The sequence below is a fragment of the Sinocyclocheilus rhinocerous genome, unplaced genomic scaffold, assembly GCF_001515625.1.
Source record: "Sinocyclocheilus rhinocerous isolate Xijiao unplaced genomic scaffold, SAMN03320098_v1.1 scaffold1532, whole genome shotgun sequence".
Lineage (NCBI taxonomy): Eukaryota > Metazoa > Chordata > Actinopteri > Cypriniformes > Cyprinidae > Sinocyclocheilus > Sinocyclocheilus rhinocerous.
The window spans coordinates 75,012-102,512 of NW_015654064.1; the positions used below are offsets into that span (position 1 = coordinate 75,012).

The window sequence follows — 27,501 nt, forward strand, 5'->3', positions numbered from 1 at the left end:
CTAATTAAATTATTTTTCTTGCTCTCCTGTCCATGGGAGCCAGGCACACAAGAAAGCACAACTATAATCAAGAGAGTGTCGTAACGCTTGTCCCACGGACATTTGCTGTGATCTGATGAGTTCCACACCCTTTGTTCAAGCCACCATCTCTGTAATGCTGGTAAAGAATGATAACTGCTTAACTCCTCAAAGGTAACAGCTAGAGACAGTGTGCTGGACACTGAACATCTGTGTGAGGTTTAAGGCACATAAGAGGTATCCTATCTACAACTGTGCCATTTCAGAAGGGAACAGATATGCATGTCCCTCAACACTAGTTACATCATTATACAGCTCAGAAGAGGCTCATGGGATCCGGACATTAGCATTTGAGGAGATATTTGCAATCTCTGCTGTGTTGCTTAACAAAGCAATTATTTTGTTCAGGAGGGTGGCTCAGAATCGTTTCAGATGAATACAACTGGGGCGTTTCGTTGGACACACCTGCAAATTGTGCGCATGAGGCTAGATTAGCACTCGCTGAAATCACAAATAGAGAGAACAGCAATGAACACAATGAGGATACACAAAAGCCTCTATTTAAGGGGACTGATATCACTTTGTTCCCACTAGTAGAAGTGGAAAAGCAATATGGCAGTCTTGAAAAAAGCTGTGACATCACAATGACCTCATTGTTGTTAATTAATAATTTACTTGAAAATATCCACCCTGTGGTGGTTCCCTCATCTACAGCAACAGCAGGTTATTAGTTGTAAGATGGCAGAAAGTTAATTACATTTCCTAATTTGTATGTTCATTAATGCTCTCTTATCAGTGAATAGTAAACATTAGTGCTACGCTTGTTCACAGCAGGTCTTTGTTAATGAATTTTCATATAAACAACATAAAGCGCTCAATGGATATGATTCACGGGACCCAATTTAGAACTCAACAGTAGAATCAAAATGTAGCAAAATGTTACAGTTATAACATTTAACCTGTTAAAGTTTAAACATTTCTTCATTTGGTTAACATCAAAAGGCTGGTTAGTAGGGCCCAGTTGGCCCCTGCTGGTAGATACCATAGCTACACAATAAATGTTCAAGAAAAAATTCTTATTATTGTGTAGATTGCGTCACAATCTACACAATAATAATAATAAAAGTTTCTTGAACACCAAATCAGCATATTAGAATGATTTCTGAAGGATCATGTGACACTGAAGACTGGAGAAATGGTGACCAAAAAATACAGCCTTGGTGAACATTAGAAACTTTTACATATTAAAAATCATACCAATCCCAAACTTTTGAATGGTAGTGTATATAAAATACAGGGCAATGTTACTAAGCCTATGCAAACATTTACTACAAAACCAGAGGCCACTGATGTACCAACTCTGTACTTTGTGTCAACTTGCAAATAGTAAGTTGTCTAGAGAATTACACCAAAGAGTCAGGTAAGATAAGCCAGGCAGTATAGCAATATAGCAACCCGAGCCAGACCAGTTTGAAGGTCTGACCCGAGTTTGGTGGTTGTAGCTTTAAAAGTCTAGGAGGAGATACATTGTCAAATGCGTCAAATGTAATCATGGCAAAACATTCTACACTCTTAAACCATTCTGGGTCTCCAAAGGACCTTTCAGTGCCCCTTTTTTTCTTAGTGTGAAGAACATTTTAAAAATCTAAAAAACCTTTTTCCACTTTAAAAACCTTTTGTGGAATGGAAAGGTTCCATGGATGTCAAAGGCTCTTCATGGAACTATAGATGCCAATGAAGAGCCTTTACTTTTATGACTGTAGGATTGTTATTTGGGTCCCAGCTAACCATGCTCAAAGCACAAATATCTGCACTGTTGATATCAGACGTATTAAAGGAGTTCTTTAAAAGCCACATGTAACTGGCAAAGTTTAAAACCCTTGTTTTAGTACAGTGATTGACTGACAGATGAGGACCCATCAGGTCAGATTAGTGTTTACAAATGCAATGTGGTCACATTCATTTTAGACTACCTCTAAAAATATGTTGAATCATCTGAAAGGATCTTTATACCAGTGTCAAGATAGCAAAGACCTCAGTCTGAACCACAGTGTGCATATATTGAATCTAGTGGGAATCTATTATGAGTATATAAATGGATAAGCACTTCAGAATTTATATATCCACACTGGAAAGACAGATCACTGCATTTCCCTGTCAGTGATGGAGGAGAGAAATAACTAAATTGCCTAAATGGCCATCTCCATTGTATGTTGCCTCTCTTGGCACCTGTGTATATTAAATGACAATCATGTGTCTTAAATCAATTGCTTTAGGCTGAAGATGTATAGGAAAGCAGCCTAAAAACATCAATAAGACAGTCAGTTGATCTTTGGCCATAACTAGCCGAGAGCGTGCCTGCGCATTAGCCGCATTCAGTGGGAGGCAGCACTTTAGATATAAAACAAAAGATCCCCCGACACATGCCAATGATCCCTGTGTTTACTGGGCTCAAATCCTGCTGCATAGGCACTAAATGAAGTAAGACCTGCCCAGCGGCCCAACATTAATTACCACATGTATGCTTTCTTGTCTCCTGAAGAATGAAAAAGCCATTAACTGCCATTAATTTCGCCTTGTCTCTTCTAACCAATAAAGGCAAGAATCAAATCACATGACATGACATTGCAACATTTGGGCCATTTAAAATGCACACAAAATTATAAATAAGGCATATTTGAAGAGCTGTAGCATATAGGGATTTCATAATGCTACCATGACGTAGATGTATGTAAACCATGCAAAGTTCACACCAACATGTCACTGGTAGTATATACTCTCATCCTAGCAATATACAGTTTAAAATGTATGCACGTGATGTATATTATTCAACAAAAGAAGATGCAAAGGTCCCTGTGAGTTAAAACAGTGCAGACATTTATCTCCTTAAGGATCAACACAGAGTGCTTTAGAATGACTTAATGTACCGCTGAAGAAAATCTCCTGAGAATAAGTTTTCAAAACGCTGCTTCATTTGATACAGCAACATCCCGAGATGAAAAGTAAGTAAACATATTTAAATGCAGCAGCGAGTGCTCATGAGAAACAGGATTATTATATAAACTCAATGCAAGCCTGCAACAAGATTTTATAGCGAGTGGGGATTCAGATGCGCAGTTAGTGGTCGGTAATGAAAATGGAACGAAGTCAACAGAGTGGCAAATTATCACCTCTCTAAGTTTACCTTCTTAAATTGTACCAAAAACTGATCTCATATCTGATTGGGGCGGGGTTCATCCTTTTTTTTGTTCAAATGAAGTAAGTGTTGCATAATGACAGATGTGATTGAAATTATGATGATTCAATATAAAGAGATATTTGTTATCGGGTTCAGTAAAGTGATTACTCCAGCTTTTTTGATGAAGCATATGTCGTGAAATAACTCCATATGGTAATTTATTAGGGGAACAGTTAAGGCATGATTGCATGTTGCACTAATTACATTATTTTACATCACTGTCATTACCAAACCACATTAAGGTGCACATTTTTACCCACTGCACTCATTTTGTGATCTCAATAATATTTCGATCTCATTTTCCGCTCCAGATCTGGAGTAAACAAATTTGTAAAGCACTATAGTATTCAATGTACCCGGCTCCAGGTGAGCTGATGACTGACCTTATCTGCCATGATCATGGACGAGCCGCCATGGATCCCCAGAATGGGTATCAAAGTCTGAGAGGAAATAAAATCCAAAATCTGGGCAATGGCTTCCTGGTCCGTGCCGTCCCCAAACACCACCCCATGGATTTTAGTCCCAGACATGAGATCGCACACATGGGTAATGATGCTTTTGGGGTCCGTTTCATTCACCAGCAGGGTCACCACGTTGACGTCAATGGGATCATCTTTGCTCCACAGAGCCCGTATATCTCTATCGGAGATGTAGCGTGTTTGACCCAGGATCACGGCAATGTTAAGTATGGGCACTTTCTCTGCCGCATGTGAGACGTTGATGAGGGTAAGGAGAGCTGGAAGAGTCAGAAGAACCAACCTGGAAAACCCCATAGTGCTCGACTTCATTCCCTGCAGAGCAAAAACACAAAGATAATAGAGGCTGTTTGTGATATAATGCATTTAGAGGTTTACAAAATATACCATGTAATATACTTCAAGGAGTTTCTTCTTAAAGAGGAAACACATAATGACTCCAGACAGGCAAATCTTATGCAACATTGCTTAATAATTATTTTAGTTCAGAATTACATTACCTGAAATACCTATTCGGTAACATATACATTTTACATCCAATCCAGTGGAGTTACACAACAACTGCGAGAAGCGCAAGATTTTAATATCATTTTGGAATTTAGGCAATGAATAGCTAGCAATGAGCAAATGATGAATATTACATGTGACACTAGATCTGAGCAGCGAGCAGGGCAGAAGAGCGTGGAGCTGACATCGTCACATGAAGAGTCTTGGAATGACTGAGCGGAGGAAGCTCACAGGCCCTTCGCTACTGTGGCCAGCATGTATACGCAAACAGATGCATTGTAAAGCAAGGGATAAAACTGCAGAGAAACAACATATGGTGCAGGGGCTGTTGGAGCTTGCGATTCTCATGAAGAACAATACATCATATCACCATTATTAAAGACAAATTAATGAGTAAGCTAGATTTAGCACAGTTTCGGCTGATAAGAATTCAGTAGAGCAAGCGAACTTGAATGGTTGATTTGTTTCAATGCAGTTGAGCAGAGATTGGTGAAAATATCACGCTTTGTGTGACTGGATCGAGGCTTGTCTCTAGAGAGTAAGACTCGAAGTTTGATGCATTTTTGCAGATATGCATTTAGATTAGATACTTATCTTTACAGTGATTTAATAAATGTTACATATAGCCTATACAGATGTTTAAATATAGCAGAGCATGCTGGGTTTTTTGTCTTTAAATCAATGTTTTAAGACACTACATGACATTTTGTCCAACACAAACACTGTGTCATCATGTTTTTGAGTGGATGCAAAAATCTGCAATGTTCACACTCTGAAAGTACTGATAAATGAGTAAATAAATTATGAACCATGTGACAAACATTAATGAATGTGGAGCTGAGATTGTACAGACTTTGGCTGGAGGCCATCTTCTGACAAGTACATTTTACATTTATATGATCTTTTATTTTAATGTAATTAATTAGAGATTGAGGGAGGGGGAAGTATATTTTATGAAGATTTTGCTGTTTGCATGAATAAAACTGGCCTCATTTGTTATTTTAGGCAAATGCGATATCAGTGTTCTTACAACGTGACAGAGATCTTAACATGGGAAATATATCTAGATGAAAATTGCTTCTGATACCTCATTAATTTCCTCAAAACGACCATTATGCAAGTGCGCCCCCTATTGACGCGTCTGGTTTTGCGTTCTCAGCTGGAACCTCAGTACGCTGTACGACACTATAATATTCAAAGAAAAAAATATACGCATCAGAACTTTACAACCGAAGCAACTAGGGAGGTCAATCATATCCATTTTGACAGAAAAGAAGCAACATTTAGGCCTACAATCCCGCTGTTTAATGAAAAATAAAACCAGCGTTATGTATTAACAAGAAAAGTAGGCTAGCCTGCTATTTGAAGTTGGGTACTCGACCAAAATCCGCATTCATCTGTTACACATCATAGCAAGCACAGACAAGTCCTCTATCATGTAAAACCTTTTCAAATGACACGTTTATCTTCCTTCTGCTCTTTTTGTTTTCATTTGGTCTCGTTCATTAGTAAATTTCCTCGTTTTATCCAGCAAAAGCGAAGCGCACTCCTGAGGGAAAATCTTCAGATTTGATGCTCACATGATCATGACACGAGTTTTCTTACAGGTAAAACAAGAGCGTGTTTTTGAACATAACTCTATAAAACACAACTTACTGTTTAAAACCCCTATATCCTAACATTATAAAGTATCAAATACCGTTTTCTTCCTTTAATGCCTCTGTTTTAAAACCGCGCATCCCTAATGATTCAAGAAAAGCCGCGTTTTCCTGCATCAAATTAATTTAATTGAAAACGTTTATGTTCATTCTACAATGTCCTTTAAGAGAACAAATCGTAATGGACAAAGCGAATTTTAACAGAGAGACAGAATAAATAAATAAATACTCACAGCATCCCTCTTCCACAAAGCTCCAAAGATGTTGAATGGGATGACATTGCAACAGTCCTCCTCTCACCAGCCAGGTTGGAAATATGGATAATTATTCCCACCGACGAATTCTTTAAGTTCAACCACAGAACCATATGAATCAAATTAATCCAGTGGTTTGCATGTTTATGAATTATCCATGACTCTTCCTCGATAAACAGAAGCGCGAGACTCGCACGCTGGGAACTGAATCTGCGAGCAGGACCACAGGACAGTCTCACAGTCCTCTTTCCCCACAGCCTCTCTGGATGCCGTCAGTTACACATCCTTAAGGTGAAAATGAGAATTACACCCTGTTTCTAAGAAGAAGCCCGTTTTCAGTGCAACTGTCTTCAAATCTTGTGAGTCGGTCATCGGTTTTAAACACACGAGTCTTTAAATGTCATGCCAACCCTCACTTGACGTAACTTAGCCTACACATAATCCTAAAAGTTATACTAGACAACACATTCATAAACTCGCTGGATGTGGATTCATGTATTACCTCGGTTCGGCTTTGTGGAGCTTTTACCTGTCGCGGCGTGGTTCTTCAGCTTTTTCAGTGATCTGAATCATTTCGGTGAGGAATTGCCTCTCTGTGACGTATGACAATTCCAGAGCCGAACTTCACTGCGGAAACCACTGAGCTCATCATTCCCATGTACAGTGAGCGCTGCTCGGACATCAGGGGCTCATCCGCGCAGATGCTGCTCTCACGCACGTTATTCTCGTCTGACCGCTCATTGTGTGCTCGATTCGACGCGTTTCTACTGCATTCGTTCACCACTCTCTTAGATGAGATGAGGAAACCTCGAGCGTTTCATCTCAGCTCGTTCATACTGTAAATAAGCGTTCAGAGTGACTCAATACGCACTTACGCGTTTATCCTCACGTGTTTGCGCGTCTAGTTGCATAAATCAAACAAATCATGTAAGGTAGAAAGAAAGAAAGAAAGAAAGAAAAAGAAAAATCACCTAAAAAATGAAATGACAATTCAATGGTGGCATTTTGGTCATAACCTTGACAGACAGACAGATAGATAGATAGATAGATAGATAGATAGATAGATAGATAGATAGACTACTGTAGCCTACTACTGTAGCAACATTACATTAATTTTCCATAAAATTACGACATACAAATTTTGTACAGTGAAGGCAAGCAAAACCCAAAAGTCTGTAGATGTGGCAAAACTTCTAAATAAGATCATGAGGATGGAAGAAAGAAATGATTCTTGACTATATTTCTTGATTGCTTTTTCCTAACAGCAGATGCTCCCTTCAAGAAATGCACTCAAACAGCACCATATGAGGATATGCTACCTCTCTATTTTAGCATCATAATCCCTTCTGAATAATTTCAGTAAATGTGACTTGCACTATGGTATATTTGATTCAAACCACACATTCAAAACACAGGCATGAGTCATAGGAAAGCTCTTTGTGTAATTTCACCAGGTTTTGTGGGGAAGGACTCAAGCTTGAAGATTCTCATAGTCAGAGTACTTGCTCCACCTCCAGCCCCCAGCTCCCATTATTCTATCAGGCAGAAGGAAATGGTCATTTTCTCATTTTCTGCAGTTGCAGTGAACATGATTTACTCATTAGCAGACTACTCCAGCAGGTGCAGAACGAGGCTGATGCTTTACTTCTCGAAGGAAAACACTCTTCTCCTGCCTGTGAAGTTCTTGGCTGACGTTGTTTTTTTGACACATCTACAAATGTTTCTATTTTAGCTCTGCATGTCACACTGAAAAAAAAAGAAAGAAAAAAAAAAACATCCCAAAATGTGAGCAAGCGCTTCTCCTTCTATTTTGGTCTATCCATTCAACCATCATACAGGCCCTTATTTTCTGGACACTGTCTCCACCCTAACTCATGTTCAGTCAAAAAAAAAAAGTAATTGTTCACGCTCAAACTGCAGCTCTCTGTTTTCCCTGAGGGGTTTTTATTTCAGCTTAATACTATCTACTGTGGTGCTGGGTATAGAGTCATGCATGAATGCAGGGAAGCGGTACCATGTCTGTTTGAGAAGTAATGCAAAGTGAATGCCTGCAAAACAAAGAAAATGTGAGCAGTTACATCAAGACCGCGCAATCAAATATTAGGTAACAAAACTCAAATGAAGCCTGCTTGGAGAGATGCACAGGACTCTTCCTAACTTAACCCTCAAAACTCAAAAGGCTTAAATACTGAGAGGGACCACAACATTAAAAGGATAGTTCACCCAAAAATGAAAATTCTGTCATGATTTAAGCACCCTCCACTTGTTCCAAACCTGAATGAGTTTCTTATTTCTGTTGAAAGCAAGCAAAGATAATTAGAAGAATGTTGGTAACCAAACAGTTGACGGTAGCCATTGACTTCCATAGTATGGGAAAAAATATCACAATGGCTACTGTCAACTGTTTAGTTACCAACATTCTTCAAATTATCTTTTTTTTGTTTTCAACAGAAGTAAGAAACTCATACAGGTTTGGACATGACATGACATGAGGGTAAGTAAATGATGACAGAATTTTAATTTTTGGGTGAACTATCCCTTTAACATCAGGCCTATAACAGCACTACAAAGTGTAGTTTTAGAATCATTAAATAGAAATATTATACTTTCCGCACAGTGGCATAGCTGCATATTCATTTGCTGCACCCCGCTATAAGGGGGAGGTTTGGTGTGAAACACTAATGTACTAGGGCTCTTGGGTGCACCTGGGCCATAATATTTTATGTCTCACTCAAAGACGTGGTAAATTGGGTATTTTAAGATGGGGAAACATTTCATCATGTTTTCGAGCAACCCTCTGACTGTAAAATGTGTGCGTGGTACTGTGCTATCAGAATCCCTATGTAACAGAGTCGTCAAGAGCCTGCAAAAACATCTCCAACCGCAGGGTGGCGCTTTATCTTTAAAGGGGTGGTTCATTGCGATTTCACTTTTTTAATGTTAGTTAGTGTCTAATGTTGCTGTTTGAGCATAAACAATATCTGCAAAGTAATGAAGCTGAAAGTTCAATGCAAACGGAGATATATGAATCGTGATTTTGTCTTCTAACGATTCTAATGGATTCACAAGTTTCAAAATCAATGTTCAAAAGCAGAGGTTCTCAATCCTGTTCCTCGCGTCCCCGTGCTCTGCATCTCTCTCTCTCTCTCTCTCATTCAGCTCCACAATGAACTGTTACAATTATACACTTATTTTCACATAGCTATGAGAAGCGTTAAACATGGACGCGCAATTATATACTTATTTTCACATAGCTATGAGAAGCGCGTGCAGTTGTTGTACTGTATTAAAGCTTTAATCAGGATAAAACCGTATATTAAACGCTAACATAAGCAGTAGCATTTACAAATACCAGCGTATCTAAAAGTATGAGACAACAACAAACAAAAAACATAGGCCTACCATTAAAAGCCGTGCTTGCACAGGTTCTGCGCGATCCTCTTCAATAATATCCTCTTGCTTCTCAATCGGGTTCAAACTGATAAGTGATATTAACCATGCCATTGTTTACAATACAACCGGAGCACATGCCGCTGAGGTGATGAGGTGAGGGGCGGGACGTTAAGAACATGTTAGACTGCACCCCATAAACACAATCAAGCCTAGAAAAAACCCAGTGAACCACCCCTTTAAGGGGGCCAATATGAATGGGCTCTATGCACGGGACCTAGACTACGTATTTACGGTGAAATCTCAGGCCGCTTAAAAGCTTCCAGTCTGTATTCAGCCATAGCGTGAGTGCATTACCGGCCGCAATCTTTTGTCAGTGAACGATTAATATAAAATAATATTTATACATTTTATTGTTTGAATATAACACATTAAAGCATTAAACCCTCAAGCGTGGGGCCCGGTGCGACCACACCAGTTGCACCCCCCTAAGGACGGCCCTGAATGTAACAATATTAGACTGTGATACATTTACAGTCTACTCCTAACTTATTTAGTCTCAGTGAGTTTTCTTTCAGTCTTGCAAACAGGACCACCATCCCACTGACAGGCCCTGGCTTGAGGCATACCAATGGGGCATTTTAATATTTTTTATCAAAGTTTATTAATTATATATGCCATTCATTAAAGTATTCGATAATTCTCTTAAATTCACCATTGTCTTAGGCTTGTGCCAGCTCTGCTCCATTTCAGTGCAGTTATGTACAGGAGGAACTGCACTGATTCTCAGTTTTGAATAGTGTGCTGTCTGGTTCAGTGCTGCAACAATATGGATGCACACTGCTGTCCCAGCAACACAAGAACAACAGGGTGGGAATCCTTTAAAACAACCCGTGAAGATAATTAAATTGGGTTACATATTTAATTGAATTCAGATACATAATACATAATACAGATACATAAATCACTTTGTTGCATTTTTAAATTGTTACATTGTAAATTAAAATATCGTTTAAATTAAATTGTGAAGAATAGTCTATATGATATTACAAACATACAATACACTGTAAAAAGTGTTCAGTAATATTTCAAAGGATGTCCCTATCCCTCTTAACCATTTCTGATCTTGTTTACTTTTTTACTGAACAGCGCTCACCATGTTTGTGTTTGGGATCCCTGGAAAACTGCTATAAACAACCAATTCAAGCTTCAGGAAACAGATAATAAAATAACTGAAAATATAAGTATAAACTGTCAGAATTAAGGTGTATTACGATACATGGCAATCTAAAAATGGGAACAGTAGGTTATTTAAAATACTTTCTGTCATGTGAAGATACGGAGCCCGGGAAGTCACATGTAGGAGAAAACAAAAACAATCCGTGGCGACGGTTTTGCAATCCGTCCCCTCAGTTTATAAACCGTACTCACGAATTCTTAAACTGTTCCCTCGGTTTAACAAATCGTGCCCACGGATTAATAAACCGTACCCACGAATTTCCAATCGTTTTTTTTATTGAACAATGTGAACTTTACAACCATAAATGGCCTAGTACAAAATGCTACATTTCTTATTCAGACAACAGACAAGCATCATAACGTAAGGAGAAGAGGAAGAAAAAGAAAAAGAGAAAAAAGAAAAGCAAAGAAAAGAAAAGAAAATAAAAAAATTATATATATACACTAGGGGTTTTCAGGAAGTTTAAGATTTTCTATTAAATTACAGAAAATTAAGGCATTCTTTTTCTTCATTCGTTTCAGCGACAAAAAGTAATGACATAGTTCCTTGTGAAATACGTAGAAATTTGGAAGAATTTTCAGGAATCTGTTCTTATGCAAAAAGAACTTCCCAAGAATAATAATAGTGTTAATTGCTAAATCATGTGTTTCATCTTTCAAAAATAAACCGAATAATACATTTTCTTTTGTTAAAACAGTACTGTCTTTGATTTTACCGTTTTGATCCACGTCCTCAAGACTTGGGTAAAGTTGGTTTTATATTCGCACATTCGGACTTCCGCGTTCAATAACTTTGTTAATCTGCATTTAAAAAGGCTAATTCCGGTGAATTATCATTACCGGCTATTAAGAGCACAAACTCCAACATATTTTTCTGTATAACTCGACATGAGTTAAACTCGATGCTGGCAAACCATGTGATAAACCAAGCGGCAACCTCCCGCTCTCTCTCGTGAAGCCAACACGGAAGTGACTTAAACTGTAATTCATCAACTGGCCGCTAGAGGCTGGCTGCAAAAGGGAGTCAATCCCATAGACTCCCCATGTTAAAATGACCAACTTTACAGCAGAAAAAAACGTTTACAGTCTGGTTCAAAAAATGATTTTGGTCTATATAGCTAATTTTGCCCTTCATGACAACTGTGAAGGGGGGTTTTATAACTCATCCGTTAAATTATATTAAGCCTTAAAGTTCTGTATAATTAAGGGCGCGGCCACTTGAGTGAGGTGGATTGCTGCTGCTGTCACCACCGTCGCACTAGGTGGGCGTGGATTCAGCAACCAGCTCCCGCCTCTTTGCCCATTTTCGATTATCCGGGATGGCGACGGCCGGTGTTACGAGATAGATGGCGACGGCCAGCTCCGCCCACTTTGAGCTTCAAAAACCTCTTCAGGAACCTACGGGTGACGTCACGACACTACGTCCATGTTTTTTAAAGCCTTGTCCAAATACCCACACTTGCGGTCTTTGCACTTGACCACTTGACTACTTATATGACGTATTTCCCGTATTTGGCCCAAGTGTTCAAGTGAGGATAAAGACCACAAGTGTGTGTCGAACTTTTCATAACCTGATGGGACACACTTGTAGTGTTGTACAAATGCAAGGGTTTACATAGCTTTATTTTAATTTTAATTTTAATTTTAAATACTTTTAAAATCAACTTCTAAATGTCTGTTCAGTAGTCCCTATAACAGATGACACAATTTAATTTTGTGGTGCTTCTAGTGATAAAAAGCAGTTGCAAATGTTGTACAAAAATAAATATACTAATCTTTGCAGCAATAAAATGTGTAGCACTTTGTTTTACTACCAAATTATATGTAATATCTTATTATTAATAATATTTAACTTACATTGGAAAAGTTTAGAAAGGTTTCCGTGACCTCTCGGCAAAAAGTCTCACGATTTATTTCCAGAACATGATGCATGATGGGATACACTAAGCCTCGAATAGCGCTCCGGAGCGATATTCAAGATAGTGTTCTTTAAGGGCACTGCGCTCTGGTGTTTTTAAGACCTGGGACAGTCTTGCGCACTTACTTCCTGTCGCGCGCATGCGCTCTCAAGTGGCCAAGACTGCAAGTGTGGGTATTTGGACAAGGGGATAGTCTATGTGATAAACACGCTTACCTCTATGGAATGTTGTGACGTCATCGTTATCTGAGGAACCATCTACAAAGATTCACTGTCCATGGTACTGAAGTCATCAGAGAACATGACATCATAGAGGAGGTTTATTTGTTCAAACAAATACTTTTAAAACATTTAAAACAATAATAAATGTCAATGTATTTTGTAATTTTCTAATGAACATTTTTCAATTATCAATTCTAACTGTAGTGGTGTGTCAGGAGTGTTTATCATCTTGATCTTGTATGTTACAATGACATATTTATTCATTTGCTTTGTCAGACATGTAACTGTTGTAACACGACCATACTTAAGTCCAAACACCCATTAGATTATAACACACTGTCACTCTCTGCCAAAATACTTATGAGTATGTGTTTGCGCTCTCCCTTCACTGCTCCTTGTCTTTTTCCCTCCTCCCTTTTGTGCTCTCCCTCTGTTTTATTTAGTCTTACCTCTCTTATATATATATATATATATATATATATACCTGTATATGCATGCATGTATATCTCCTCAGGAGTTCAGATGATGGTGGGGGTCTTCGGACTCTGGGGTTTGAGTTTGGTCTGCCCTGTCTACAGAATGTCTACAAGTTATCCTTCTGCCAGATGCACTCCTAATATGTCCAGAACTTCCTGACTATATTTCCATTTTATATAACACATATTCTTGGCTCATACAACACACAAATGTAATGCATATATTATTGGTTGAAAGGATACACCACCCCACGCAATATGTCTATATCTATATATACCATTGTATTCAACAATAAAATTGAAGTAAGGAAATACAGAACTTGTGTCTGTCTCCTGCTTCCCGGCCGTTACATTTTAGGGGACAGAGAATCTTTTGGTGGCAACAAGAAATAATGGGATACAATTTTTACAGTTTTTTTCTGAATTACTAAAACACATTTCTTGAAACCATCACTCATTTTCTCAAAACCTTAAACACAAATCCAAATCTTCAAACTAAATTCACAGAACCCCTGACTCTTCTGGCAAAATAAAACAATCAATCGCTATAAAACATTTCACCTGTAGTCAAAATCAAACAAGGCTTTCAAATCATACACATATTAGTCAATATTATATATTCACTACAGATCATTCATTAGACACTACAACAACAACAAAAATGCAAAACACAGAGTGCAGTGCATGTAGTTAAAAAATTTTATTAAAGATTATTTTATCAAAGATTTAACACAAACAAAAGAAATCTCACCTAAGTTGGATGAATATATCAAAAATGCATATTTACGTATGTGTGTGTATATATGCAGGAGACGAAGTGATGATAAAAAAGGAGCAGAGTTTGTTGAATAGTCTTAGTTGCGTATGTCTCAATGCTCAGACTTCGTCTGATGAATAGAAATTCAACAAGTAGTGTTACACCAAACTGATTCACAGCAACATCCCATAAACCTTGAGTTTCCATAAACATTCCCTTGTATCTCTTATTCATAAAGACAGACAGCCCTTGAATCCACACAGTCATAAGACTAAACAACAATGGAAAAATAATAGAAAATACAAATGACTAATCAATGAATAAATCAATGAAATGAGTATATAAATGGCTATAACGATTAAATGGAATAATAAAATAATTAAATGATAAATGATTTTAAATGAATGAAAAAAAGTAAAACACAACAAACGTATGGTTGCTCTCTTGAAGCAAAACACACACAGCTTGCATTTGAGGATCCTCCGATTATTCACCTATGACAGTACATCAGGCATGTTAATTCACAAGGATTCAAAACACACCATCATTTTTCATAGGTAAGAAAGCAATTAGCACATTTTTTTTTGAGACATCGACATCTCTTACATTTAAGCAAGCTAAACATAAACCCTTCTTCTTAACACTTATTACAATTATCTCGTACCACGGATAACATTTGCTCTCATACTTCTAATCATTATCTTGTCACCCTATAGGTAATTAAGCTTCACTGCCACTATAGCTGGAATCAGTTTCAGTGCAATATTTCACAGGCTTTGGAGCATGCGGTGGTTTTGGATATAAGTAAGGAAAATCATGATGAACCTTTTGGTGTTGGAAGGTAGATGACACAGCATTTCTAATCAATGTCATTATACATGGCCATAAACACAAGATCAACAAGATCGAACAAACTATACAAATAACCATCATCATCAGATTTGTCACATCAGTAAATATACCTTTGAACCATCCCCATCCAAAAGACCCCGAATTAGTTTCCCAGTCTGTCAGAGTCTTTGCCATGTAGGTCAAATTCGCTATCCCTTCATCAATGACATGTCCATCTGCGTCATTTTCTGGAATGTATGTGCAGCACGTTTCTCCCACGATCACACAAACTCTGCCTTGTGCTGCCGTCAGCTGGTCTAAAACTAAACGATTTTGCAAAGCAGCAAACCTCAGTCCTCTCAGCTCCTCCTCGATACCTTCCATCATCTTTGTCGTGTTAATGAAAGAAATCAGTTCATACCTGGTAACCTGTACCTCTTGCATTAATGATGCAACACCTATTCCAGGTACAAAAACCGCCAGCAATTTCTCAGCTATGTTCCAGATGTGATGGTTTTTTGGCACTGGGCTGTCTTGCGCAATGTTAAGCAGTCCCGTTTCCTTTCTTCTCATAATTTCACGTGGTTGGTGGCGTAGAACAATTGTTCCACCATGCAGTTGAATTAGAGCACACGTTCCTGTCCAGTTTCTAGCCAGAGACACATATATTGCATACCCACACTGCCAGTAGGTGTTTTCTACTACTCCTGTGCCCTCTTCATCAGGTACATGCACAACTGCACAAGCAGCCTCACATGTAGCACGTGTGCAATGATTGTGAAACAAATATTGTTTAGCTATTGTAGATTGTCTCAGATCCCCAGGAACGGAGATGGCATTGTTTAAGCATTTGAGACAACGCTGTCGTGTGGCAAGATTAGTTTCATTCTCTTCGTAGATCACGTTGCATTTACTCTTTGGTATTTTCCCTAAAGGATTAGTTCCTGTAACTCTACTATAACATGTCAGATTAGTTGGTATGCCCCTAACTGTTGCTACCTGGCCAAACAGTCTTTTTGTCACTTTGACCTTTCTCCATTCCTCGTCTTGTAGCAGAGTGGAGCTGTCATTAAAAGGAGCTGCTGCCACAGCCACCACAGCCATGATGGTTGATGTGTTGTGATCTTGATGCGGCCACCAGTCCACTCCAGTGGTGCTGTGTGGGAACTGTGCGCACACGTAACAGTTCTCTAACCCATTTTTCTTTACTGTATAGTTGGTTAGTCTCCACCACATGTTCATAGCGTATGGATGAGGAGGGCTGGGATGGTCCATCCAGGACTCAGATAAGCTTGCTATATAATCGTTTGCTGTTTCTCGTACTCGTCTTGGTCCCAAAGTATGGATGACTGACGCAGTAACATTCATCACAGGCTCAGGATCACTGCCTTTTCTTGGAATCAGTGGTAAAACAATCCATAATGACAGAACAATCAGTACGCATGACGTAGCTCTCAGTCCACCGATAACAGGATGTCGCATAGGATGCCACACTGTAAAAAAATTAATCATGGGTCTTGTAATTTTCATTTTAAAAAATGAAAGTGATAATTAAAAAATTTGTATATTTTATTAAGAAATAGTGGTTCAGTGTTGTACTGAAATATTGAGAACTTTTCACAAATAAAACCAAGAGATATGTTTACCTAATTGTTTTAAGTTTTGAGGCTTGAATTGAGTAACTGATTAAACTGAAAAATAAATTAAGGAAAGAAGGCTATTTATTTGAAGAGAATTGGCTCAATTTTGTAGTTTTATTTTAGCGGTGATTGTTAGTTCGCAACATGCTTATATGGCTGGATATGGACAGTAAATATTGAAATTAAGTGCTACTTTTTGCGTTTTCGAGTAAAGGGAAACATCTATTATTGTTTAATGTTCAGTTATGTTTGTTGTTTTGTTATGTTGTTATGTTTTCTGTGATGTTGACGTTTCTATCGTTACCATTATGCAGAAGAGTACAGCTTATGTTTATGGATAACTGCATACTACCACTATGAGGCATGATGCTTTGTTCAGTCAGCAGTAGCTTTGCTAATGCTAGTGCAGTAAATGCTTTGCCAATACTAGTCTCGCTGTATAGTCTTTTAATTGTACAAAATAACTCGAAGTCAAATACAAAAAGACTCATCACAGACTTTTGAGAATCAACTTAAAATAAATGAGCACATTCCACTAATAATAAATTCATTGTGTCATAGATTAAATAATTTAGGAGATTTTACATTATTTATTCAGGTAGATTCCATTAAAAAAAATCAAGCCTTAAAAACTACTCAAAAATATTACGTGTAATATTGTTACCATCATTTTTTTTTCAGTAGATAGCTCTTACCATTTTTTACAGTGCATGATCGTCTCTGTTGCTCCATTTTGCTCTCTTTGGCATTAACTGATCTGGTCATTCAAATCGTCCAGCCCATGTCACTACGCATTCAGCTCCAATACACTGACTGTGCCCGTCTTTCCCAGAAGAAATTTATACGTCCCCCCTCTCGTCAAACAAAGTATGCATAACAATGGAAAGTTACCACCGGCCTCAGATAAGAGCCATGTGAACCTTGATATTCACATTGAAAACAGGAGGATTGAAGGATCCAAGGATCTTAATTTCTTAAAAGAAACCTATGAGTTAGAAAATTTGCTCTGCTTGCTGTGGAGTTAAAAAAAAATTTAGGATAAAAAAAAAATAATAAGAGGCAAAAGTACAGTACAGAATATCACAATTTGTTATTGGGCAGTTAAAACACATAAATGTTATACCAGTATATGGACTATTTTTTTAAAAACAGTTTAATGTTCATACATTTTTAATATTTAAGGTTACAGATTACATAGTTGTAGTATGTTCTGTAGGGTCAAATAAAGATTTTACAACTTGCACTGTAGCAAAAGCTCTCGAGGAGTTTGTAGGCCATCCGGTTTACATATGCGATACACCAGTATTAATGCTAACAGATAAAACTAAATTACATATTTTCTAAGCAGTTATGTGCTTCAGATTGGTTAAAGGGTTAGTTCACCCAAAAATCTAAATTACCCTATGATTTACTTACCCTCAAGCCAACCTAGATGTATATGACTTTCTTCTTTCAGATGAATACAATCGGAGTTATATAAAAAAAAACTCCTGGCTCTTCCAAGCTTTATAATGGGAGTGGATGGTAGCCCAAAATTTGAAGTCCAAAAAATTGAACCAATCCATTATAAAAGAAGTCCACACGGCTCCGGGGGTTAATAAAGGCCTTCTGAAGCGACGCGATGCGTTTGTGTAAGAAAAATATCCATATTTACAACTTTATAAACCTTAATCTCTAACTTCCGCTGTCATACGAAGAAGAATGTCATATACACCTAGGATGGCTTGAAGGTGAGTAAATCATGGGGTAATTTTCATTTTTGGGTGAACTATCCCTTTAAGGTGAAGATAGACTTTTAAAATATCCACACAAGGACATAGGCCTACAGTTCACAACATATCTCAACAGATTATCAATGTGACAGTAGCAATTCCACTTTGAGCACAAAATGGCCCAAACATTTCACAGGTCAACATCTCTACGTGACTTGTCTTCTTAATATGGTCAGTACAACCATGCCCGTATAACCAGCTAGGTCACCGGACCTAGGTCAATTCTGCATGTGTAATTCAGTTTATACAGTTTGCAAGTATGTTTAGAGTCCGTGGAATTAAAACAATCGCTTCGAAACGCTGGGGAGTGAACGAGGCTTGAGAGAGCTGTGAGTGAAGGCGTGGACGCGCAGCCTTCATCCGTGAGAGATCTGTTATAATAGCATAATTCTTAACCTCACCCCAAACCCTGGCTACAGCCATGAGTACACCTTTCAGAGGTGCCAGGTGTTAACCTAACAGGAGCCATCCTCTCCTCCTCCAAAGCCTCTCTCACACACACACACACACACAAGGTTGAAGCGTCTATGTCAACTCAGAGAACATTTTCAAAACATAGTGATAACACATACTTTCTCACAGTCAGGCGAATTTTCACAGGACAATGTTGTGAAACAGTAAGGTGCTGGTCAGATGAAATAATGACCACAGACAATCCAAGATTTCATTTCTCTGATGGACAATCTAGTAAGACCAGATCGGCATAGTCAGACTTGGATCTCTCACACTGTATAATGGGGAGATATAAAAAAGGCAAAAAACTTGTAAGATCAGATCAATGGAAAAAGGAAGGAGGGATCAATTCTCTAATAAACAAGCTGCAGAAAGCTGATGTTTTGAATAGAAACACTGAATATTCCTCAGAGGTATGGTCCCAGCTTGCCATAGATTTATTTAATGATGACACACCAAAAAACCGTCACTGGTTATGGCAGATCTGGACGAAAAAATGCAAAGACCTAAGAGAAAGAGTACATCTGGCCGCAGAAGAAGGTGTGGGATGGGGATCCCATCAAAATGGGACAGAAGAAATGGAGCCAGGAGATCAAGGTAAAATAATTAAATCACAATACTAAAATAAATAAAAAGTTTTTACAGTGGGCTTAGTAGTTATTTATTGAAATATTTAGTACTGTTTGTTTATGATAAGAAAAGTATTAAGTGGAAAGGAAACTAAATCTAAATCTCATCAGCCTCTCTTCACAATATGTCAGTCTTTAATTATTTTGAAGAATATGAGATATTTTTAAGAACAGCTAAATGTTCATACATATTTAATATTTAAGGTTATCTCAATCAGAGGTTGTGTTTTTTTGCTGTGAGCAAAAGACCAAACATAAGACAGTTAGACACTTTCCTGTTTCTCAGAAAATAAGTTGTTTGAGCAATAGGTGACACAGTACATTAAATACACGAGAAAAAAATCATAAAAGTTGAAGTTGGATCATGTAGTAGCCTATATAACCTTTCCTGTAACGTCTGGGGTCAAACGGACTCCATAGCAACTTTGACATCTCTGGCCTGCGTTTCTCGATAACAATTGATCTTAGCGCTTAAGAGCCGCTTCTCCAGCGCAGTAACATAAGTTTGATATTCGCTTAGGCTGCTTTAGGGACTGTACAGTACAAAACGAAGTCCAATAAATCATTCAGATTAATGTTTACAGGGCTACAGTAAATGCCTAGTTGGCAAACTGAATACATTTCGCCAATATCTCACTTTAGACAATACTGTAGCCTGTATGAAGGGAGTTTTTGGCAAACTCTCACCTGTAGTATGTCAGTCTTGTATCTTGTAATGTACTACAACCTTTGGAACATGAAAAAAAACTTTTTGGTGAATTGCAGTAATTTTTTCATCAAAATATTTGTGTCCTGTACGGACAGTAAGGGAGATATTGGAAGTATCATCTAAGGCGAGATATTGGCCAAATATATTCCGTCAGTTTGCCCACTAGGCATTTACTATAGCCCTGTAAACATTCATATGAATGAATTCTTGGTATTTGCTAGAAGATGACAGCACAATACTCACCCTAAAGTTGTCGATGTAACTTGAAACGCTTGAAAATGTCCTTCTCCGTTTTGGTGTGAAAGCTGACAGACTCGCAACACGTTGAACAACATTTACAGTAATCCGGAGAAGTTCTTGTAAACTGAAAAGTCTTCTTCTCCTCTGTCATTTTGAAAGCTCTTCGTTAGGAACAATGGCTTCCGGCGCAGCAGCGGATGTAAATAAGCATCCAGAGGAAAAAACGTGGAAGTGACCGTGCGTAGAGCCCATTGGGTTCATTGCCATGTGTTTATGAGCTTTTGTAGTAACGTTAGGCCTACTCGATATGTTACGTGTCCGACCAAACTGAGAACAGTTAATGTAGATTAAAAAAAAACAAACAGCTAAAATTTAGAGAAAAAAATAAGAGACGACCTTCATTATTCTACACGAAACCATGCTAGTTGAGTAAAACTTATAAATAAATAACCAGCAAATGGTGAAAAGAGATACGAGCGTGAGAAGGAAAAAAAACATTATTGGCACTGCGCATCTATTCGCATTTCGAACAGTTCGTTTCAAAGAACCAAAGAATCAGTGACTCAGTTATTCTTTACAGACGTGTCAACACGCGAAATATGTTCTCTACATACAATGTTCAGAATGAATAAATTAATTAATAAAAATGTGTTATTGTATAAACTAAATTTTGTTTGCATTTAAAGTACAATACTATTTTTTACAAAGACGTTTGAATTTAACTTATACAAATAACAACAAATAAAACTGTCATACAATCATCTTGGGTAAATTTCTATTATTCGGCTTGATCATTTGTCGCTCCATCAGTGAAATCCTCGATTACTCCGAATCAATGTTCCCCACTATCTGCTCACTCCGATTCTCAGTTAATTACGAATGGATGACGGTTCTTAGTTCAATGAGTCAGAGAGCTGATGATCCGAGAACCGCTCTGACCGATACGTTATTATTAGTCCCATAGACATGATAAATAATAGTATTAGTCCCATTCGAGAACGAATCGTTCAGATCAGTTTTGTGAACCGGTTCAGCTAATTCACTGAAAAGATTCGACTCAAAAGAACCATTCATTCACAAAGCGGGCATTGTTACCCACTACCTTTGTTTCGTGGCGGGACATATTTAAAGAAACAGGAAATCCCCTGTAGGGACAATACCGGTACATACTAAGCTGATCAGTAGTTAGGACGCGCTCGGCACTCTGTTTAAATTGGAAAGCAGTGCAGGTGGGTTGTTTTTGAAAATGTCTTTCGTTTTGTTGGGAGGACGCAAAGCAAACGGCGTCAGACATTAGAATTCGCGGGCTCCGTTTGGAATTTGTTACGCGCGTTGTATGGCAAGCGCCAGAGTCAGTGGGTTTTCAAAACGCGTTATGCATGCTTGTGTGGTGATAGAAAACGTACTGATTTAGTAAGCAATATGGATTGTAACGTTACCTTGCTTAAACTTTTCATTGTTTAAATTGTTAGTGGCGTCTGGTTCATCATCGTCGAATGTAGCTTGCGTTTCAGAAGAAAGGCCATTTATCATTGCTTGTAACCAGAGAGCTTGTTGTTGCCGTAAACTGTTAAAGCACATCACTTCCGGGTTGTTTGATTCATTAAGTGTAGATGTGTTTATGTATAAAAAGCACAGGATTGTCTTCGATGACATGCTTCAAGCCAGTTTTCTGTATTAGTAAAGATCAATACAATGGCTACGATTGAATCTAGGTTTCTGTTTAATCTGAAACGAAGTACAAATGTTTACATTGAGCGTGGTAAAAGAACTAATGGTTTAATTCCATCTCAGATTTGGTTGGTTTTCATCATGAAATGTAATTGCTGATCATTCGAAATGAAATGAGCTTTGTATCTTTACTGCTCAGGTATGAAAAGGTCCAGATATGAAGACGACTCTGGAACATTACACTTGGTTCAAGACAGTGGGCAGAAGGCGAACAAGCTCCCTCGATCTGAGGCAAGTTTGTCATTTACGTCCCTTGTATGTTTTTCTCCAACAATATTAATTAAATGTCAACGGATTTATAAGTCTTTGTCTCCTTGTTTTTAAAATGGAAGGACTGTCTTTTTAATTTTACGCCAGGATTGGCAAAATTCAGAACTCATTGTCTTTCACTTCATGAGCTGTTAATGTAAATGTGTATTTACTCTCTGAATTCGGAGTGTTTCTCCTCAAATGAATGGACATTCTTTTGATTTAAGTTCAGTTCTGTCAAAACAATCCGCAACCAAAAAGATTTCAAATTCAATACAGCATCACAAAATGTGCACCACCCTTTTTCAGGTAGCTAATATAAAATAAACAGGCATCTAGGGTCAAAAGCATTCTGGAAAATGTCACGTCATGTGCATATTCTTCTACCATAGTCCATATAATTAAAGCTAATTTATTTACAGTATGTGGTTTGATTTAAGTGTGGTCAGATCTTTTACTGACTGTACTCTGTCCTAATTATTACATAGAAACTTTTGAAATTGCGTTATTGTACTATTTTTTTTAGTTGAAATTATTGTTCTGTCTTTCTATAAGACAGTCCACACAAAAAAATAAAATTCTGTCATCATTTACTCACCCACAAGCTGTTCCATACCTGTATGAGTTTAGATTTTCTTTGTAACATAAAAGAATAAAAGAAAAGAAAAAAAAACATATTTTGGAGAATGTTAGTAACCATGAAAGTCATTGGTCATACTATGGAAGTCATTGGGGACCATGAACTGTTACAGTGTAGAAAGTGATTGGCCTTGCAGCCAAACAAACCATGCAAAAAATTAAGACTATTTACATGTTCTTAATCTGCAATGTGTTGAATTTAAATTCAATATTGAATAGTGCACAAACCAGCTGTACACATGTGTGTGTTTATTTCCAGAACTGCGTATGATCTCACCCCATTCGTAACCTGTTTATTGATAGGTTGAAAAGATTATTTCAGATAAGGTTGTGAATGCAGTCGAGCAGTCTGACTACAAGATGAAGAATCTGATGGAGAGAATCGGTGAGGTGAATGGTGAACCCAGATACAATGCCAGAATCAAGAAACTGGAAGTAAGTGACCAGCTTTCCCAAGTTCATTTGTATTTTTAGTCCTCTCCCATGATTTTCATTTTGAAATATATGTGTATTAATATACTAATCCATATTACTGTAGCGCCCTGCAGGGTCAGTATGTCATAACCACCATAAATAATTTCTCTGTTACATAATTTTTTTGTTTGTTTGTTTGCAGGCTCATGTAAGGAAGATAAAACGAAGGGGAGATGCCATATTTGCATATATCAGAAAGTTCAGATCCTTAGGGATTTCTCAGGTATGAACTAGATTATGAGATTTATTTGTAGAACCAAAGTTTGATAATAATAATAATACTTAGACATTTATGAAGCTGACTTTTATTATTGTAATTATGTATAACTCATCACTGTTTTTTTTTTTTTTAATCTTTTCAACAGTCTCCTCCTCCTTTAAGTCCTCCTCCTGTGCAGCCACAGCGATGCATCTCTCCAGCTGAACTAATAAACAATATATCCAGGTATTCTAGATGTATAACAAACTTCATTCATAATATATCAGTGGCACCAATTACGTAAAATATGGCCTTTTGAAGGGGCTTTCGGTGTTATTTTGGTGTGGATCTGTACACCATGCTGCAGACTGATGCCTTTCAACTTGAAAATGATGCAGAAGCAGCGAGCCTGATGTTTGAATGACAATCACTAAAATATTCCATTTACTGTTTAATCAGAAGATATTCTAATAGAATGATCAAAGTGAAATCGTCTCAATGGTCCCAGTCTTGGCACCTTTCCATTTCTTTTCTTTCCCTGAGGTGCTGTATGCCGAGTGGCATTTCTTCACTTTCATGTGTGGCTGTTGCAGTCTTATAAACTAGTGTGATTCGCTGGAGAGGCGTTCATTGCTGCTTAATATTTGTGTTCCAAGGCCAACAAAGCATACTCATTCAAACCACTGATTACAGCTATTTGTTATCCTAGCCATCTGTTTAATTGTTGAATTACCACAATCACGATTCACTGTAAGAACTCAAGTGTGATGGACAGAAACTGGAGGTGCTTGGCTTTTCTGTCCCCAAATGTATCTGAGATGTGAAAAATTCTTAATACAAGAGCATCGCCTTATAGTGATTTAAATGTAGTAATAATAATAATAAAAAAGAGATATTAACATTTTTAATAATAAAATCAGCCCAAACATTGCTCTGTTTGTTTGATCTGCTAGAGATGCAGCAATATTAAAGGAGTCCTATTATGTTTTTGTTTTTTTGTTTTTTTACATTTTCAACTTCCTTTAGTGTGTAATGTTGTTGTTTGTGCATGAAAAAGATCTGCAAAGTCCACTCCAATTCTCTATATCAGTAAGCACTGAACTCCAAAAGATAAGAGGGAGCGATAAGAGGGATGCCTGGTTGATTTGCGTTAGTAGTGTGTTATCACCATGTCCAAGAGACACTGTTTCACAGATCTAATATACTGATACACATGCCGCTGTTTATGTTCACAGACATAACCGTCCGAATGTGTTTGTGAACTTTGTGTGTTTTTGACATAACCTTGAGTGCATTTGACAGTTGATGTGAAGTTGACATTCTGGGGACACCTGAGATTTATATTACATCTTGTAAAAAGGGGCATAATAGGACCCCTTAAAATTATGACCTATATCATTAAGCCAATATTAAAATAGAAACTTTATGGGGAAAAAACACTTAAAATTAAAATGAGTTGTTTTAAATGTTATACAAGTGACTTTAGGCATCATAACATTATAATCGACAGTATGAAAAATGGATGTAATATTTTTTGATTTGCTAAAGATAATTTTCTTTTATCAGTGCTATTAAATTAGTGTTTTTAATTTTAAGTGAGCATTGGGCAGTCAAGTTGTAAAAATTGGGGATTTGTGAATGGACAATTAAATATCCAGAAATGTATATTATTTCCTTATTATTGCATTATTATTAAAATTATTTCATTTAAATGTCTTGTTGGAGTGCAGAATTCTGATTTCAGGACTTTTTTTTTTTTTTACAGAAATTCAGTCAATGGAGGGTGTTTCAGTAACAACGCTTCAGTATCCTCCGCAGGTCTTGTTGCTATTATCATTGTTTATTCTGACCTCAAAAATGTCAAACATTTATATTGTGACATCAAAATGATTGTTTTTGCACTAATAGACAATGATTGTGAGATGACCACATTGAGAAGACCAAAAAAAGGGTTCTGGCAGAGTTTGGTAACCGTTTCTTTCAATGTCTTATTATTAATAATTACTTGGCTTTTGTTTATTCTTGGAGGATTTGTTTTTTTATAGTATTGTAATATGTGGCTCATGTGATTCATGATGACATGTTTAGACTGTGCTGGGGACTATAGATTACCATTGTTCATCTTTTTTCATTTCAGCAGTCTAAGAATCAGGTTGTTGACCTTACAGAAGAAGACAGAGGTATTTGATCTTGAATAAAAATCAAATGATGTTATAAATAATGCTCTGTTGTATTGACTGTTTAGTGGGCATGGTGTGTTTTTGTTCTGGTTCAGCAGCCAGACTGAATGAAGAGAGCCTGGTTACCCAACCATCGGCTCAGGTACACCATCATTCTCTCACTCAGGGTTTCTTTCATTCTAGCTGTGCATTTTCAGACTGTTTCATAGTAGTTCGGTTTCCACATTTGTGCCTTGCAGAAATTGGAACCTTCGAAACCAGAACAATCAAAACCCTCAAGCACACCACCTATAGCCATTAAAGGTATGATGGCATTGAATTTGTCATGTTTGTTTTTGTTAGTTTCTTTTTTTCTAAAATTATGGTTAATGCAAGACATAAACAATTCTTTAAGCCTTGTTTTAATGTCATTTTCTTTAATGAACAGAAGAAAATCAAAGTGTTATGGAAGAGGACCGTGTCAGTTCTTCAGTACAGTTGGAAGGGGTATGCTAATATTTTCTATGTGCTACTACATCAGTAAGTTTATATCATAACATTTCAGTTTCTACCTTTCTTTCATAGGAGGACTGGCACTCCAAAGTCCATCCATTCCCAAACACTCCATTTCCCAAAGAGCTTCCAGTTATTGCTGCCTCTTATAACTTGCCCCAGAAGCCAATGGTGAAACTAGCTCGGATTGGAAGCGCACAAGAATTAGGCATCGCGTGGAACGTTGATCGGAAAGATCCACATGTAGCAGAGATGGAATGCTACTACATTTATGTTTCCCATGAACATAAAAACGGCACTTTTTCAGGATGGAAGTGCCTTGGAGAGATCAAAGCCATGCCTCTTCCTATGGCCTGCAAGGTGTCAGACTGCAAAGGAGATAAACGACTGTGCTTTATCGTTGTGGGGAAGGATATATTTGGCCGTTATGGGCCGTACAGTGACATACGCACTGTTGCACCAGGACAAATGTGATCCTGGCAACATTTCTCCAGTGTGTAGAAACTTTTGTTCATATAAGGTTTGAAGGGGTATGAATGTTACTCTTTATACTGCAATTTGGAGTATTTAATTTAAGATTTCAATTTCTTAAAAGATGTTGAGTTGGGTACAAATAAAGTTAAAGCTGCTGTTTTTCCTTTTTTTTTTTGTTGTTGTTTTTTTTTTTCCTCTGACGAAAATATGTTTTTTTTTTTTTAAGTATCAGAGAGCCCTGAAAGTCATTCTTCTTATATGAATCTCACTAACACAATAGTATTAAGAAAGAAGCTGCTGTATTGTATTGTTTTTATTAGTTATAAAGTTGCAAACCGATTTCATTTGCCTCTGGTCTTCATAATATGAGGTTTTCGGTGGTATGAGTCAACAAAGCAATCACTAGCCATAATAGACAGCAGTGAAATCTGATTGTTAACGTCTAATGTAAGTGGCAGTAAACCATTTCTGAGACAACATTTGTTTCCTGTAATGACTACATTTGAGGATCCTACTTCATGCGTTCTCAAAAATGCTGACTTCTGACTTACAAATGTTTAAAGTTATGAATTCTGTTTATTTCCATTTTCTGCCATAAATAGGGTGACCAGATTTCTCAAGGTTAAATACGGGACG

General features: G+C 37.4%; 2 protein-coding genes across 7 annotated transcripts; one reads left to right on the top strand and one right to left on the bottom strand.

The window, feature by feature from the left end:
• Positions 1 to 14,583: 14,583 nt before the first annotated feature.
• LOC107716806 (uncharacterized) lies at positions 14,584 to 17,378 on the bottom strand. Its single transcript, XM_016523378.1, has 2 exons — positions 17,320 to 17,378; positions 14,584 to 16,477 (listed from the first exon to the last, which is right to left on the bottom strand). The coding sequence occupies exons 1-2, from the start codon at positions 17,354 to 17,356 to the stop codon at positions 14,874 to 14,876; spliced, it is 1,641 nt and encodes a 546-aa protein (XP_016378864.1). The 5' UTR covers positions 17,357 to 17,378; the 3' UTR covers positions 14,584 to 14,873.
• Positions 17,379 to 21,514: 4,136 nt separating this feature from the next.
• On the top strand, positions 21,515 to 27,381 carry LOC107716807 (activating transcription factor 7-interacting protein 2-like). Of its 6 annotated transcripts, none has more exons than XM_016523384.1 (12): positions 21,515 to 21,656; positions 22,298 to 22,389; positions 23,350 to 23,481; positions 23,663 to 23,743; positions 23,886 to 23,965; positions 25,485 to 25,537; positions 25,628 to 25,686; positions 25,857 to 25,899; positions 25,995 to 26,041; positions 26,139 to 26,202; positions 26,327 to 26,385; positions 26,464 to 27,381. In XM_016523384.1, exons 2-12 carry the CDS (start codon positions 22,300 to 22,302, stop codon positions 26,863 to 26,865), a joined length of 1,110 nt encoding a protein of 369 aa, XP_016378870.1. In that variant the 5' UTR covers positions 21,515 to 21,656; positions 22,298 to 22,299; the 3' UTR covers positions 26,866 to 27,381. The 6 variants fall into 6 exon arrangements, with proteins under 6 accessions (XP_016378870.1, XP_016378871.1, XP_016378866.1 ...); XM_016523385.1 differs by lacking the exon at positions 21,515 to 21,656 and adding an exon at positions 21,705 to 21,840; XM_016523380.1 differs by lacking the exon at positions 21,515 to 21,656 and adding an exon at positions 22,022 to 22,189.
• The last annotated feature ends 120 nt before the right edge of the window (positions 27,382 to 27,501 follow it).

Coding starts and splice junctions, on each gene's coding strand:
- LOC107716806 (XM_016523378.1), bottom strand. CDS start 17,356: ATGGAGCAACAGAGACGATCATGCACTGTAAAAAATG. Junction 16,478..17,319: donor ATCATGCACTGTAAAAAATG/GTAAGAGCTATC, acceptor ATTTTTTTACAG/TGTGGCATCCTATGCGACAT.
- LOC107716807 (XM_016523380.1), top strand. CDS start 22,123: ATGGCTACGATTGAATCTAGGTTTCTGTTTAATCTGAAACGAAGTACA. Junction 25,900..25,994: donor CCTTACAGAAGAAGACAGAG/GTATTTGATCTT, acceptor GTTCTGGTTCAG/CAGCCAGACTGAATGAAGAG. Junction 26,386..26,463: donor CTTCAGTACAGTTGGAAGGG/GTATGCTAATAT, acceptor TTTCTTTCATAG/GAGGACTGGCACTCCAAAGT.